The sequence below is a fragment of the Dipodomys merriami genome, unplaced genomic scaffold (assembly GCF_024711535.1).
Source record: "Dipodomys merriami isolate MVZ:Mamm:240054 unplaced genomic scaffold, mDipMer1.0.p SCAF_20, whole genome shotgun sequence".
Taxonomy (NCBI): Eukaryota; Metazoa; Chordata; class Mammalia; order Rodentia; family Heteromyidae; genus Dipodomys; species Dipodomys merriami.
Window position 1 is genome coordinate 13,122,229 of NW_027203382.1, and position 14,784 is coordinate 13,137,012.

Consider the following 14,784-nt stretch of genomic DNA (forward strand, 5'->3'; position numbering starts at 1 on the left):
CCCAGTCACGGGCTTACCTGCTATGCTGCCATTCAATGATGCCTCGGGCACCATCGTTAGCGTCAATAATAATTTGAGCAGTCAAACCCTCTGAGTCTGAAAAAAACCCACAGAAACGCTGTTAAACAAAGATAACATTATGAATATAAACTTTTTTTAAAAGCATTGTTGAAGGTAGAAATTAAAGGCATTCTATTTGAGATTAAATAATTCCTTATATAGTTACTGTTGACAGTATTCAAAAGATGCTTAAGAAAGTAAAGACAAATATAACACCCAAAAGAATACAATTTGCTCACAAGAGTCACTGATATTTTTTAGGCAAATAAGAACATTGTGAAACAATAAATCAGGGTGTGGATTTATTCTTGAGTTTAATAGTATTTGGCAAGTCTGTTTAAAATCACCATTTCAGGGAATGGAAAATGTAAAGTGGAGATGGAAAACAAGAGGAGAAAGTCAGAAAATGGTTCAGAGAAATATACAAGTATAAATATACAAGTATAATACAAATATACAAGTATAAATGAGAGACAAAGACAGAAACGGGGATACAAATCAGACAGGTAAGAAAAAAGGGTAAGGGTTGGAAGGGTTAACAAGAGCCTAATTAGAGAAGTAAACTTCTCCTATCTTTTTTATTTTTTATTCTGCCCATCAAATCCAGTAGGTTACTAATACCTTCTATTCAGTTTTAAACTAAAGCTAACATTGTTGTTTTTGTTTTTGTTTTTGTATGGGGAGTTTATTTTGTGTCAGTCCTGGGGCATGAACACAGGGTTTAAGCACTATCCACAAGCTGTTTTTTTGTTTTTGTTTTTGTTTTGTGCTTAGGGCTGGTGCTCAACCTTATGAGACACAGCTTCACTTAATGGCATTTGAGTGGTTAATTGGAGTACAAGTCTCACAGATTTTCCTACCTTCTAACTGTGATTCTCAGATCTAGGCCTCTTGAGTAGCTAGGATGACAGATGTGAGCCCCTGGTGCCTAACCCTCATTAGTTTTTATGCAGCTATGATGATGATGATCATGATCATAATCATTATCATTATCATTATTGTTGTCAGTCATGAGGCTTGAATTCAGGGACTGAATACTGTCCCTGAGCTCTTTAGTTCAAGGCTAGTGCTCTACCACTTTGAACCACAATGCCACTTCCAGTTTTCTGGTATTTAATTGGAGAGAAGAGACTCACAGACTTTCCTGCCCAGGCTGGCTCTGAACCTTGATCCTCAGATCTCAGCCTCCTGAGTAGATAGGATTACAAGTGTGAGCCACCAGGGTCCGGCTTTATGCAGTTATTTTTAGTAGTTTGTCCTTTACCTTGGGTCTAGGTTACTTAAGACAACTGCCTCCATTGGGAAAAAGCATAGGGAGTCTAATTCTTTCTTAACTGAAGATACCAGCACTCAGGATTTCTATTAGACTAGAAGCTAAACAACCAGAGATTCTAAAAGCAGACTATGTCATACAAGTGCTTTACCATTTCCTAGCTATAATTTAAGGGACAACATAAAGCTTCCTTGAGTCTCAACTTTATCAGTACAATGGAAAGATGTAAGAAATTAAGCTTGTACAAAGCATTAGCAACAAATGAATTGGAGAACAGCCAATAAGACTGTAATATGAGTAAAACAGCAATAGGCAGTATTTTGTTAGGTTTTTTTAGCATAAATAATTGCCTTGTAATAATATTTGGTGCAAATGGCCTAGTCATTATAATCATCTGTTCTGTTTTGCAAGAGTTAATACTTGCCTAACAATAACATGTAGAAATAACAGATATTCATTCATTTCAGAGTTGTCACTCGGAGGGTACAGAGAATACTGTTCCAGATGGAACTATATGTGTCCTTGCATCTTCCTATCCCAGATTAGTTTCTCCTCAAGGCAGCACACCTCCTCCCATTCAATGGGGCAGCAGGCAGGCCACTCTCTCCTTACTCCTCACCACCCAACCACACCTAGAGGCTTCCAACACAATTTCCCAATACTAAATGTTCAAAGTGGAAATGGGAGATTGGGTTCTGCATCTTTTTTTTAGGGAAGCTACATAAATTTCTACCAGGTTCAAGTTTTACCTTTCAGTCTGTAATGCATTAACTGTGTCTTTTCTAAAAGCATGAAAAGAAAAAAGATCAAAGTCAAAGAAAGAACCCAAGCACAAACAAACACATAAATGAGATAGGCTTAACATACTGGGAACTAACATAGTTTGGGGATCTAATGAAAATAGCTACATTTTAAAACAAAAATGGAAGAAAAATGTTTTCTAAAGAAATAACATTGTATTTTAAGCATTAAAATTTTGGTTATAAAATTGCTGTAAAATTTAAGAAGTATTATGCAATAATTTTTAATGTCTTTAGATTGTTCTACGAACAAAATTGCAATAGTAGTCACTAAATTTAAAAGCCTAATATTGTCAAACATTGTTGAGATTAATGAATGTCACAAAGTCACTTCTGATTACAAAACAAAATTACTTCTTTTGACGAGAGCAAAAAGAAATAAAAACCTACCATACCTAGTCTGGGAGGAAATGATGTTAAAGGAGTCATAATAAGTTCAACACAAGTTAAATTCACCAGGAAATATTCTTCTAGCTCGGATACATCATCCTGAAAAAAAAATTATACTAATTAAATCCTTTTATCATGTTCTCCAAGGAATTCTCTTTCATATGTTATTTTTATATTAGATTACACATATGTGTGTTTAAATATACACATATAGTAGAAAATAAATAGAATAGAAAATATTTAAATTCCTAAAATTACCATACAAAATTAAACATATATCTGGTTGTAAGAAAAAGTTAAAGCAATGGAGACCACCTAACTATTATAATTTTTAACTAAGCCTAATATGACTAATAAGAAGAATGACACATGGAAACAATACAGCTGCAGACTCAATAATGTCTATCACCAAATTTTGTGTTTGGGTAACAATTAAATCTGAAGAACCCAACTTAACCATGTTTGTAGTGAAGAAAGCAATAGCTACATTAGTATAGGCTTGTAATAATAATTTAAAGAATTCCTATGAGTACTTGGTCTAGAGAGAATGTTACTACTATTAATCACTAGTCGACATATTAATTCTGCTTTAAAAGCTCATATAACTAAGGAATCATGTACTTACATCCAGTTACATTAACAGAATAGACATTTCAAAGATGGTTTGCTTGCAAGTTTTGATAAATTCTTCTACATAATGTTGTCTTTTATATTATGGATTTTGAGTTCTTATCATATCACAATGGTCACAGTACCATTATAATATATATATAATTAAAATATTCCTTAATATTTTTATAAAACTAACTAAAATGAGCCAAGGGGAGAATAAATTGTTTTCCAAATGGGATCTCAAACTAGAGAAATAAGCTTAATTAAAAGTAAGGGACCAGCAGGAATATCAAACCAGAAAATGACTTCACATAGTTAGAAGCTATTGCAGGTTACAAAAACTTTATATTGAAGAACTTTATATTGAAGTTCTTTAGGAAGAACTAAAAATAAACATGTGATATTAGTCTTCATGACTTTAAATAAAATCTTAAAATGTAAATGTATGCGAAGTCTCTTACTAAGGGCTATAAATTTGCTTACAATCATTGATAGAATAGTCTACCATTTTCTACTTTCTTGGTGACTACTTTGGGTTTCATACAATAATGAGGAAATAACAGGAGTTTTACCTCAAGTATAGTAATGTTGATGGCTTTTGTTGTTTCTCCTTCTTCTAAAACCAGAAAGCCAACTACAGGGACAAAATCAGCTTCTGGCTCTGCAAGATTTCCTTCTGTTTGGTTCTTCAGACTCAGCATCCCAGGAACAGTGGCATATGTGACATTGACAGCTCCTAATACATCGGTTACACAAAATTTGATGATTATTTTAAGTTTTAAATAATGCCTCACTTTAAGATCTTTTTCTGTCCTTTAGCACCTGAAGTAGCTTGTGCCATTGGCCCATATTCCTCACCCCTTCCTGTATTCCTGGTCTTTACCATCTGTGAAGGCTCAGCTATGTCCCTCTTTAGGAAAAGCTGACTCCTCACAGCTCAACTTGAAGTATGGCTGTGTGACTTATTTTGTCAATAGTATAATGATGATGTGCTAGTTCTTAGCCTGCACTTCAGCGGGTCTTGTGTGTTTTCACTTGCTTTCTTGTGCCTTGATATGGCCCCAAAGCAGAAAGAGAAATGTGGAAGAGCCAGGATGGACAAGTCCAGCCTGGTTAATGGGCACAGTGCCAGCCTATTGGCTGTTGAGAGTCCATGTCTCCATGTTACACACTTTGGTGAAACTAGATAATTCCTTTAAACTTTTCGTACACGAAGAACATATTGAGTACTGTCCTGGATTAATAAATAATAATACTTATCCTTTCCTAATTTTTGTGAGCATCCTTTGAAGTAGAGTATTTTGAACACCCTGCCCAGAAACCCCATTTGTTGCATAGTAACGAACCTAGAGACCCAAACTCTCTGTTGACGAAAAGCTGGATTGTTACATTAGCCTCCTGTAGTAAAACAAATCTTGATGAAGGAGCAAAATTTAAAACTCCATGGGGTTCATCACTGGCTTCTACCGTCAAGACAGCAGCATATCCTTGAGTATCAAGCAGAGCAATCCCTGCTAGGGGAACCCCTAGAAAACCAGAGATCGTATTAGGAATTCTAATGGTGCCTGACATTGCCTTGTAAACACTAGACTACAGCCCCACACACTGAAGCATGCTGTATACTGTAACCAGAACTGATAAAGGTTCTATTTTGCTTATTTCTCTAGTAGAAAACATCAAGCTGACAGAGTCCATATTTCACATTCACATACTTTCCTAGTGTTTTTTGGATCTCACATTTCTGCTAGAACGACAGTATCTTAAGCATCTTATTTTTTAAACATTTTAGAATTTTAAATATTTAAAAATTGTCTAAAAGCTAAGTGCAAAAATGACAACTATTATTTGTTTTGGTTCTCTAAAAGTACTCAAAAGAAGTTCACAATTGAATTCTGTATTACCTTGTGTCCTGACATCAAACAGAATAATTTGATATATTTCTTTCTCTTCAGGAATGTTGTCATCCAACAAATGGACAAATATTGTCTTATTCAATATTCCCTGTTTAAAACAGAAAAAAAATCTATGCCTGTAGTATTGCTGAACAAAAGCAATCTGCTTTTGGGGGGCATATAAATTGTGTGTGCAAACATATGTTCATTTAATAAGAGTTATTTAGTTAAAACTTCAATTAAATAACACACTTGACATGAGAAACAAGGTTTCAGGCAGACAAAAGCAAATCCTATAAGAAGATTCTGAATGCTGACCTGATTAATGTACACTTTATCCTATGAGCAAGGTGCCATGATTAAAAAGTTTCAGACAAAGTAGTAAGTAACCAAGATTTGCTGAAATGGTGAATTGGAAATGGAGCAAGCAAAAAGAAAAAAACAAAATGCTTAAATAGGGATACAGGTTAACCCATCATAACAATGATATGTACACAACACTATGTTGAAAACAAAGTTTACAACTTAGGTGGGGGGGGGGGGTTGGGGAGGGTAGTTGTGGAGGTGGTAGGGAAGGGATGATAGGGGAAAAACAAAGGAGGAATCAACAATGCTTGATAGGAAATGTACTCATTACCTTGTTCATGTAACTGTAACCCCTCTGTACAGTATTTTTACAATAAAAAACGTACAAAAAAAAGAGAGAACATGACAGTGTTGCCCAGATTCCATTGTAGCTTGAAAGGCATTGGCTCTAGGGCTTGGCTCAAATGTAAAGACAGTAAAAATGGAAAAAAACAAGTACACCATCAAAGAATTCATACCAACTGGGGATGAAAAAGCGATAATGACAATAAACACAATAGTGGTATAATTTTCTATCCCATTTCCTCAAAATACACTGTATCTTCTAAAAAGTGATAGTAAAACTTTATAGTTTTACCTCAGAAAAGAAGAGTTGTCCAGTAAAGTTAGCAAAATTGAGTTCTAGATTTTGTCCAATAATTTTCCAGTCAACAGTAACATTTCCTCGACCAGGAGGTGTTCTTATCACATGGAATTGCAATATTTCTCCTGCAAGTACAATGTACAGTTTGGTAAGTACTTAATGGGAAAAACGAACTTAACATGTGAACTCAACAAAACCCACACCCCAAGCATGCAACCATTATGGCACCTTGCCCAAGATCATAATAGAACTATTCTGTTTTGAATTTCCTAGAAGCTTAATACATGCTTATTGTTTATTGTCACAATAATTCCATACCTAAACACTATCAAGTTAGTAAAATTTTAGGAAATTCAACATGTAGCAGTTACAAATGCACATGCTAAAATGAGAAACACAAACTTGTATCCACGTCAAATCATGCACCAGAACATGAATGTTCTGTAGGTTAAAGAAAATTCCTTGTGGTCAAATGGAGTGTTCGCACAGAAAAAAAAAATCTTCCTTTATTGCCCAAAAGACATAAACTCCTTACACTGTAATGCAATGTGATTTTACATAATGCATGCATAGAAATGCTTGCAAATACCTGAAAATCACATTTCTTTAGATTATAACTTACATATACCATCAATGATTTTGTTTTATAAAAAGAAATACAAAGGAAAGGTGTCAAATCTGCCCATCAATGTCCATAACATCACCAAAGTTATAGTTTTCCTCCCAAGATAACTAAGAATTTTGGATGTTTTACATTCCTGCTTTTTATCCCCATTCAATACTTCATAAAATACTAAATACTATAAAATTTCAATAAACTAGTAAGTGATGAGAGTAATCTCTTTCAAATAGATAACTGAGCTTGCAAAGAATTATGGGGATGACTTTGAGGGTTGTTGACAATACATTCAATTCACAGACACAAATTAAGGTACCGTTGATGAACAATATAAAACCGAAATTATTAGAGTAAAAGATAAATATAACATTTAAAAGGCTTTATAAAGAACAATCCATAGATAAAAATTGAAATGTATGGATATTCATTGAAAAAAATTCCAAATAGCTATTTGGTACACGAGTAAAATCTTTAAAACTTTTCAGAAAAGGAATAGAAACAAAGATAATAAAATAGGTTGTAAAACCTTGCTCTAGTATTTTTTTCAAATTACATTTTTAAAAAAATTTATTAAACTTAAACACTTATTTCTCTTTTTATTTTTGGCAGTGTTAGGGATCAAATAAGGCCTCAAATGCTAAGGAAGCATTCTGCCACTGAGCTATCTCCCAACCCATAAACACCTGGTTCTAATGGAAATTTCTCAAATCAATATATGATGGAATGATTTACAGACTCCCTTAGCACTAGTTACAAACAAAAACAAAGAAAACATGTGTTAAGAAAACCAAATGTAGGTCAAAAATCATCCATATTAAATGAAAACCCAGAATCACAATAATGATAAATTTATGGCTTCAAGATTAAACAAAGCTTTTGAAATAACACAATATTTTGGCGTGACAATGAAAATTAATTGTGGAGAAAAAGAATACTTTAGGTATCAAATGATAAGTATTTTCCTAAGTACTAAACTGCCTTCCAGTATCGCTAAGGATGAAAGCCAAAGAAGTGCTGTCAGCTCTCACAGTCTGACTACATGGCTGAGCAATCATCTCCAGGCAAAATCCACACAGCCCAGCAAAGAGGATGATGTACGCTATAACTAGGGCAGAAGATCTGTCCAACAGTAGCCAAATCTAGCCGAAAGCAGATAAAAACATCAATGAAAATTCATTTTAGTAACTTTGAGTGTTTGACTCTTTCCCCAAACCAAGATTGTTTTCATAAAGGTAAGTATCAACTATCTTGTGAATTTTAAAAAAGTTTAGTCAATTAACATATACAGAAGTAACAACTTTGGTGTGGGGGAGGACTGGGTGGGGGGTCGGGGGAGAGGATGGGAAGGGATAGGAAGGGGAAACAAAGGAGGAGGCTACAATGCTTGATAAGAAATGTACTCATTATCTTGCCCATGTAATTGTAACCCCTCTGTACAGAACTTTCACATAGTAGACATGTATCAGCCAAGTTGATTTGGATTTTACAAAAATAAAATTGTCTAAAATTATAAAAATATAAATGACTTGATGCACAGACTGTCAATATGAGCAGTTTGGAAGAATTGTTTCCAATACTGTAGTCCAGCTTATGCATTTCTTAAAGATTTATAGTTACTGCTCAAATATTTCACTAAAACAGATTCATACTGTCCCTGAAAAGTGAAGTAAAGTTAAATCTATCAAATATGATGTGGTGATTATGCTGCTGAAGAGCTGAGTGGCAGAATGAAATGTTTAACAGATTTATACAAATGTGTTCACACAGTTTACAGCTGCAGCAAAACCCATCATCTCACATTTCTGAACTTTGTCTAATGCATCAAAAAATGTACTATTTACCATGAGCATCTCTCTTTGTTTTAGGACAAAATAGATAAATTGAATTTTCCAAATTCAACACATTGCTAAGCACTAAGGCAATTCTTCTGTGAATCAACAATGGATGCTCTAAAGGTGCAAGTCCAGCATAGTCCACATTTTAAATTTAATTACACTTATCAGTCTCCAAAAATAAGGCCAAAAGCAGTGTTAACATTGTTGAAAGCCCACATATTTCCCTATGTAATTTTCATAGTAAGATAAAGTACACATCAAAACTGAATTATTGAGATATAACATGTTTTAGAAAAGAGTTAACTGAGGCCTTCAGGTAATCTATCTTAAAAAATCAAAGGAAAGAAAAGTTGAAACTACATTCATTTTTATTCAGAAAACATAAACTATCTGATGGGCAATCATGTGTTTTCTCTCCAGGGACAAACATATGCTCACAGAAGAATATGCAGATTTTAAAAGCAGATTTTTAAACAGTTGGAACAGTTGTTTTCATTACTAGTCCTTTGTCTTATTTGTACCTCCAGCAGATAGCTGTTGGAAACTGAGAAGAGCATAATACAGTTTTCAGGTGAAGTTCATCCACTCCAAAGAAAACATATATATTGACCTAAGTAGGTTCTCGGAGATGCTGTGGTACCCAGTAGGCTAGCACTGACTTCTTCCACGGCTTTAAATTTACTACTTATCATCACCACCCAAACACTACCAAGAGGCACTTGTACAACATTAGTTGCCTTACATTGAAAATACATTTAAACTCATGCTGGATATCCATATTCTTCTGTATTCTTTAAAAACAAAATTCCATCATATTGTAAAGAGCAAGAGCCTATATAACACTAAGCACTTTCTTTAATGCTTTGTGGCCTCTGATCAGATATGCTCTTCATTCCACCAACATGTTGATAGATTCTCTTCTTATACATTATTTTCTGTCCTTAAGCTTCTTCAACATAAAAAAACTCCAAAATACTCCCCTTGAATCTATATTCTACAATGTTTCTCCTTTCTTCTCTCATGGCCAAGAAGCAGTACTTCTCAAACAGTTGCCATGATAGACAAGGGCCTGCATGTTTTGTTTTATTTGTCTTAATCCATCCTACACTAACATTTTCATAAAGCCCCAAAAGTGGAATTACTACTTAAGTTAAAGCACAAAAAAACATCCACCCATACAGAGTAGAAGCTGCATTTGGATAATATAGTTGAATTGTCATAAACGTTTCTAAACTATTCTTGTTATGGACTCTCAGTAAGATTGGAATTGGCCTGAGGACCACACTTTGAAGAGTACTCCCCACAGGCTGCTAAATTCTTCAGCTATCGTCCTGTACTTGACAGCCTCAATTCTCCTTGAGATACAGAATAGTGACTCTCTTGGTGCCTTCTCTACCCTAACATCTGATTCTACAACATCTAATTCTCAATCATTATTAAAAACAAAATGTTTAAGCCATGAAGAAAATGAGCTATAACAAACACAATGACATAGGCAAATCCAATAAAATTGCTAGCTGAGGAGTCCACAGAAAGGGGATAGATAATGTTCAGTGAAGGGATCGCTTCCACAACTCAGCAACTAACTCTAGCTGTTAGAGCCTTAGTGTCTCCATATCTCAGCTTTGTTTTCTCATCTGTAAGTAGAGATCCAATTATGTGAGCCAAATTATTTACATTTCTTAACTCTTTATGGTAAAACTATTTTTTATCATTTCTTATTTATTTATTTATTTATTTATTTTTTGGGTCCGGTTGTGGGGCCTGAACTCTGGGCCTGGGCGCTGTTCCTCAGCTCTGCAGCTCAAGGCTAGCACTCTACCACTTGAGCCACAGCGCCGCTTCCAGCTTTTTTTCTTTTTGCGTATGTGGTGCTGAGGAATCGAACCCAGGGCCTCATGCATGTAAGGCAAGCGCTCTACCACTGAGCCACCTTCCCAGCCCCGGTAAAACTATTTTTTTAAATACAAACTGTGTGGTGAAACCATCTATAAGTAGTTTTTTTTTAATCTCCACAGCTTTTTACAATGTTTGAGCAAGTCATTCTTATGCATGGCATGAAGATATTACTCAAGATTTCAAAGACAGTATTAGATTTAAAGAAAAATGGACAATGTATGAGATTTTCCAACTTTGCACTCCTTTTTAAAAATAAAAAAGATACAATTGCAATCTGTTGCTTTTTTACTGCTATCATTAGTAACATATGCTACACTTGTCAAGAACTATGCTAAGTATTTTACATTTAGCTGCATGCTTACTCCTCACAAAGAAACCTGTGAAAGAAAAATACTGTCATTTAATGGATGAGAAAGCTGAGGAACTCTAGTTTGACTAAAAATAAAATCACAGCAGTGAGATGACAAGCTAGAGCACAGGATGAATCAAGCAGTTTGTGCGATAGCCAGCCCTCTCCCAATCAAGTTCTGTCTGGATGAAAACACACAGCTAAACAAAATAATTACAAGAAACAAATCAGAAGAATTAAACAGCTCGAAAAACAATGACATGGACAGAAAAAGGAAGGAATGTGTTCAGCAATAAAAGGAACCCACCTTCATGCCCTATGACAGACCTGGAAGCTGTCTGAAAGCTAACAATGCCTGCCACATTGTCATTGGCCAGAATGTTCACTGTAATTGTGTCAGAGCTGGGCAAAATCCTGCTTCCACCTTCAGTGTGCACCAAACGAACGATGATGCTTTCATCATCTTCGGGCTCAGAATCATCTAAAATGGTTAAAGTTGCTGTCTTTTTTGTTTCACCTATTAAATAATAATAATAATGGAATTAAAAGCTAAAGCAACAAAATCATCAAGAGAATACAAAGGAAAAAGGACAAAGTATTTTATTTTTATAAGTAAAAATATTTGAGCCATTATAACAGTTTAGCACCACTTTAAGCAAATAGTGTACATTCACGATAGATACAGATAGAGATATACACTGCAAAATTTCATCAATGTGGGCAAGATTGTAGACAAAGACATTTTGAACTGTGAAAAAGTTCAAGACTGTGGAAAAGTTCAAGAATATAACTATGTAGAAAAAAACCATGGTAAGTGACGTAAGCCAGGCCCAAAGAAACGTAGGTCCCATGGTTTCCCTTATTTGCAATAACTAGTATATGTCTGAGTCAAACAGAAAAGGTCAAAAGCTATGTACATATGACCAGATAAGATAATGTTCAGTGAAATGAACCCAAGATAGGGACACAAGTGTTTTTTTTTTTCTTGCTTGCTATTGTTTTTAACATATTTAAAATGTACTATGTGATTTTTTTTTTGTTTCTCTTGTATGTTCTTCTATGGTATAACCTCTCTCTCTTTTCATTGTATTTGATTCCGGTGCCCTGCATCTTGTATATACATTTTTCTAATTTGGGGAGGGGAAAGGAAATAACAAAATGCTGAAATAAGGATACAGGTTGACCCATTGTAACAATGAGATGTATAAGACACTATGTTGAAAACAAACTTTACAACTGGGGGGGGAGGGAGGAATTGGGGAGGTGGGGAGCGAAGGGATGGTAGGGGAAAAACAAAGGAGGAGGTAACAATGCTTGATAGGAAATGTACTCATTACCTTACTCATGTAACTGTAACCCCTCTGTTACAGTATTTTTACAATAAAATATTTTTTTTAAAAAAAAAACAACATGGTTTAACATTTTTGGTCTTTAGTCAAGAATATTGATCTACCTGAGCAAAATGTAGAAAGCAGATTGTTTAGAAATAATTCCCTTAAAGAGAATGGCAGCTCAATTTCATTTTGGCTTTGTGATGCATATTTTAATCACATTTTTCAATCCAACACCTGCCTGAAAGGGTAAGAGTATTCAGGGAATGGTGGTGAAATGGGGAACTAGAAATGACAAAAGCCGGGCAGGGATGGCTCATACCTGTAATCCTAGCTACACAGGTGTCTGAGATCTGAGGATCCTGATTCAAAGACAACCCGGGAAGGAAAGTCCCTGAGACTCTTATCTCCAATAAACCACTCAGAAAACCAAAAGTGGCACAGTGGCTCAAGTGGTAGACTGCTAGCCTTGAGCTGAAGAGCTAAGGGACAGCGTTCAGGCCCAGAGTTCAAGCCCCACGACCGACAAAAAATAAAAATAAATAAATGATGAATGTGTGCATAACCCGGTAAGAGAGCACTCAGTGCCAGGTTCCAGGATGTGAGAGCATAAAGAAAGGAGGAAGAAAAGGAATTCAAAGAGCAGCAAAAGGACCAAGCAATCAACTTTGCAGTTGTCTGTAGGTATCCATTTGTAAGGTGACAATAATTCATCCAGTCAATAGTATTTTTTAAAAACTTACAAAAAAATACTGCCTCAGTCTGTAATCCAAGCTACTCTAGAGATGGAGATCTGAGGATCATAGTTAAGGCAGTCCAGGCAAGAAAGTTAATAAAACTCTTATCTCCTAGGCATGGTTCTTGAGCTTTTTGCTCAAGGCTAGCACTTTACCACTTTGAACCACAGAGCCACTCTGGTTTTCTGGTGGTTAATTAGAGATAAGAGTCTCATTTACTTCTCTGCCTGTACTGGCTTTGACCTGAGATCCTCAGATCTCAGCCTCCTGAATAGCTAGATTTATAGGAGTTAGGCAGGCACCACTGGGATGCAAGTTAGTAGTAATTTTATAATGCTATTATTTTATAAGATAATTTTCTTTGCAGTTATCAAGACCGCTGAAAACATAACCATTATCTCTCTTTAACACATTTTCATTATTTCATTTGAAGCAGAAAGAAATGGCATCAATTACTATTATCTTTCCATCAAGCAGAACATTGACCACTCTTACTCTTCTCCAAATCATTTACCAGTAAATGACCATTATAGAAATATTTTTAAAATTGAGTTAATTTTTTCATTTTCTTTTTTTCAATAAGTTTTTATTGTGAAAATACTGTACAGAGGGGTCACAGTTACATGAGCAAGGTAATGAGTACATTTCTTACCAAGCATGTTGCCTCTTTTGTTTTTCCCCTACCATACCTTCCTTCCCACCTTCTCGTAAAGTTTGTTTGTCGACATCGCATCTTGTACATATCACTTTTTAAAGTAATTCTCAAACATGTTTTCAAAAGTATACTGTGTATATATCATGACTGAAACTTAAGTTGCCAAAAAAGGTGTATGTATTAAAAGTGAAATAACAGTCTTGGTGTCTCACACTTGTAATCCTAGCTACTCAGGAGGCTAAGATCTGAGGATTGCATTTCAAAGCCAGCCTGGGCAGAAAAGTCTGTCAGACTTTTTTCTCCAATTAACTACCAAAAAAAAAGCTGAAAGTGGAGCTGTGGCTCAAGTGTTAGAACACTAGCCTTGAGCAAAAGAAGTTCAGTGACAATAATCAGGACCTGAGTTCAAGTCCCCGGACCAGAGGGAAATAAAGAATACACACAGTAGGAATTCTTACCGACATTAACATAAAAGTTGACTATAACATCTCTACCAGGTAAGACCCATTTAGATCCATGACTCACCTTCAGCAAAAGTTAGGAAGTCTCCAGCACCTATGAAATCTAAACCTTCAGTAGCTGTTCCCCCAACCACATGCCATTCAACTGTCACCTGGCCTAAGCTGCCCCCAGTTCTGTGGATCACAAACTCCACAGAGGTTTGTGGCTGTTCCTGCACTTCAACAAAGAAGCCATCTTCTGAGGTGTTAGGACTGATGCTGTAGATAACAAACACTCCGAAGGCATCGCCATTTAGGGCTATGACAACTGCAGAAGTATTTGGCTGTCCAATGGTTGGCTGGTTTTTTAAACTGGTTGTGGTATTGATGAGGTGAACTTCAAGAAGAGAAATTAGGAAGCTCTCATCCATCTCTGGAAAATCATCAGGAAGAATAGAAACTGTGAGGTTTGCAAATTCATCACCCTCCAGCATTACGGCCCACTGCCTTGTCATAGGCTCGTAGTCAGTACCAGCCACCGCCTGACCACTGAAAAGAGATGCTACCCTGCTCATGTTTTTCTTGTAGGTCCAGAAGTCTGAATTGTTGACAGTTAGGCTGACCCATGATGTCATCCAAAAACACTGGGGACCCTCAGAAGCACTGGAAAATGAAAATGCTGAGCAAGCATGCTCTCTGAGGCACAAAGTTGCACAGATATCCTGGGGATTCCCCGGGGCTGAGATGTTCACCCAAGTTCTCCAGAGCAGGTCAGGCACCCCTTGAGTTGGTGACTCATAATAGGATAGTAAATCTTGACCTTCCTCAACTGCAAGAGCCACTACATCAATATCAGAAGTACTGTAGAAGAGCAACAGCCGACCAAAGTGCCCACCACTAAAAGATGGAGGACAATTAAAGACAGGTTAAGAGTGGCATATGA

The 14,784-nt window shown here is 35.8% G+C and overlaps 1 protein-coding gene across 1 annotated transcript in view; it reads right to left on the minus strand.

Annotated features, from left to right (window-relative positions):
• Adgrv1 (adhesion G protein-coupled receptor V1) overlaps nucleotides 1-14,784 on the minus strand; it is a 469,087-nt gene that overhangs the window by 382,388 nt on the left and 71,915 nt on the right. Inside the window, exons 32-39 of the mRNA XM_070031103.1 lie at nucleotides 13,927-14,738; nucleotides 10,986-11,195; nucleotides 5,971-6,101; nucleotides 5,037-5,136; nucleotides 4,482-4,661; nucleotides 3,708-3,871; nucleotides 2,529-2,622; nucleotides 18-96 (exon numbers count right to left, since the gene is read on the minus strand). Coding sequence (XP_069887204.1) covers nucleotides 18-96; nucleotides 2,529-2,622; nucleotides 3,708-3,871; nucleotides 4,482-4,661; nucleotides 5,037-5,136; nucleotides 5,971-6,101; nucleotides 10,986-11,195; nucleotides 13,927-14,738 — 1,770 coding nt within the window. The remainder of the gene's footprint in view (nucleotides 1-17; nucleotides 97-2,528; nucleotides 2,623-3,707; nucleotides 3,872-4,481; nucleotides 4,662-5,036; nucleotides 5,137-5,970; nucleotides 6,102-10,985; nucleotides 11,196-13,926; nucleotides 14,739-14,784) is intronic.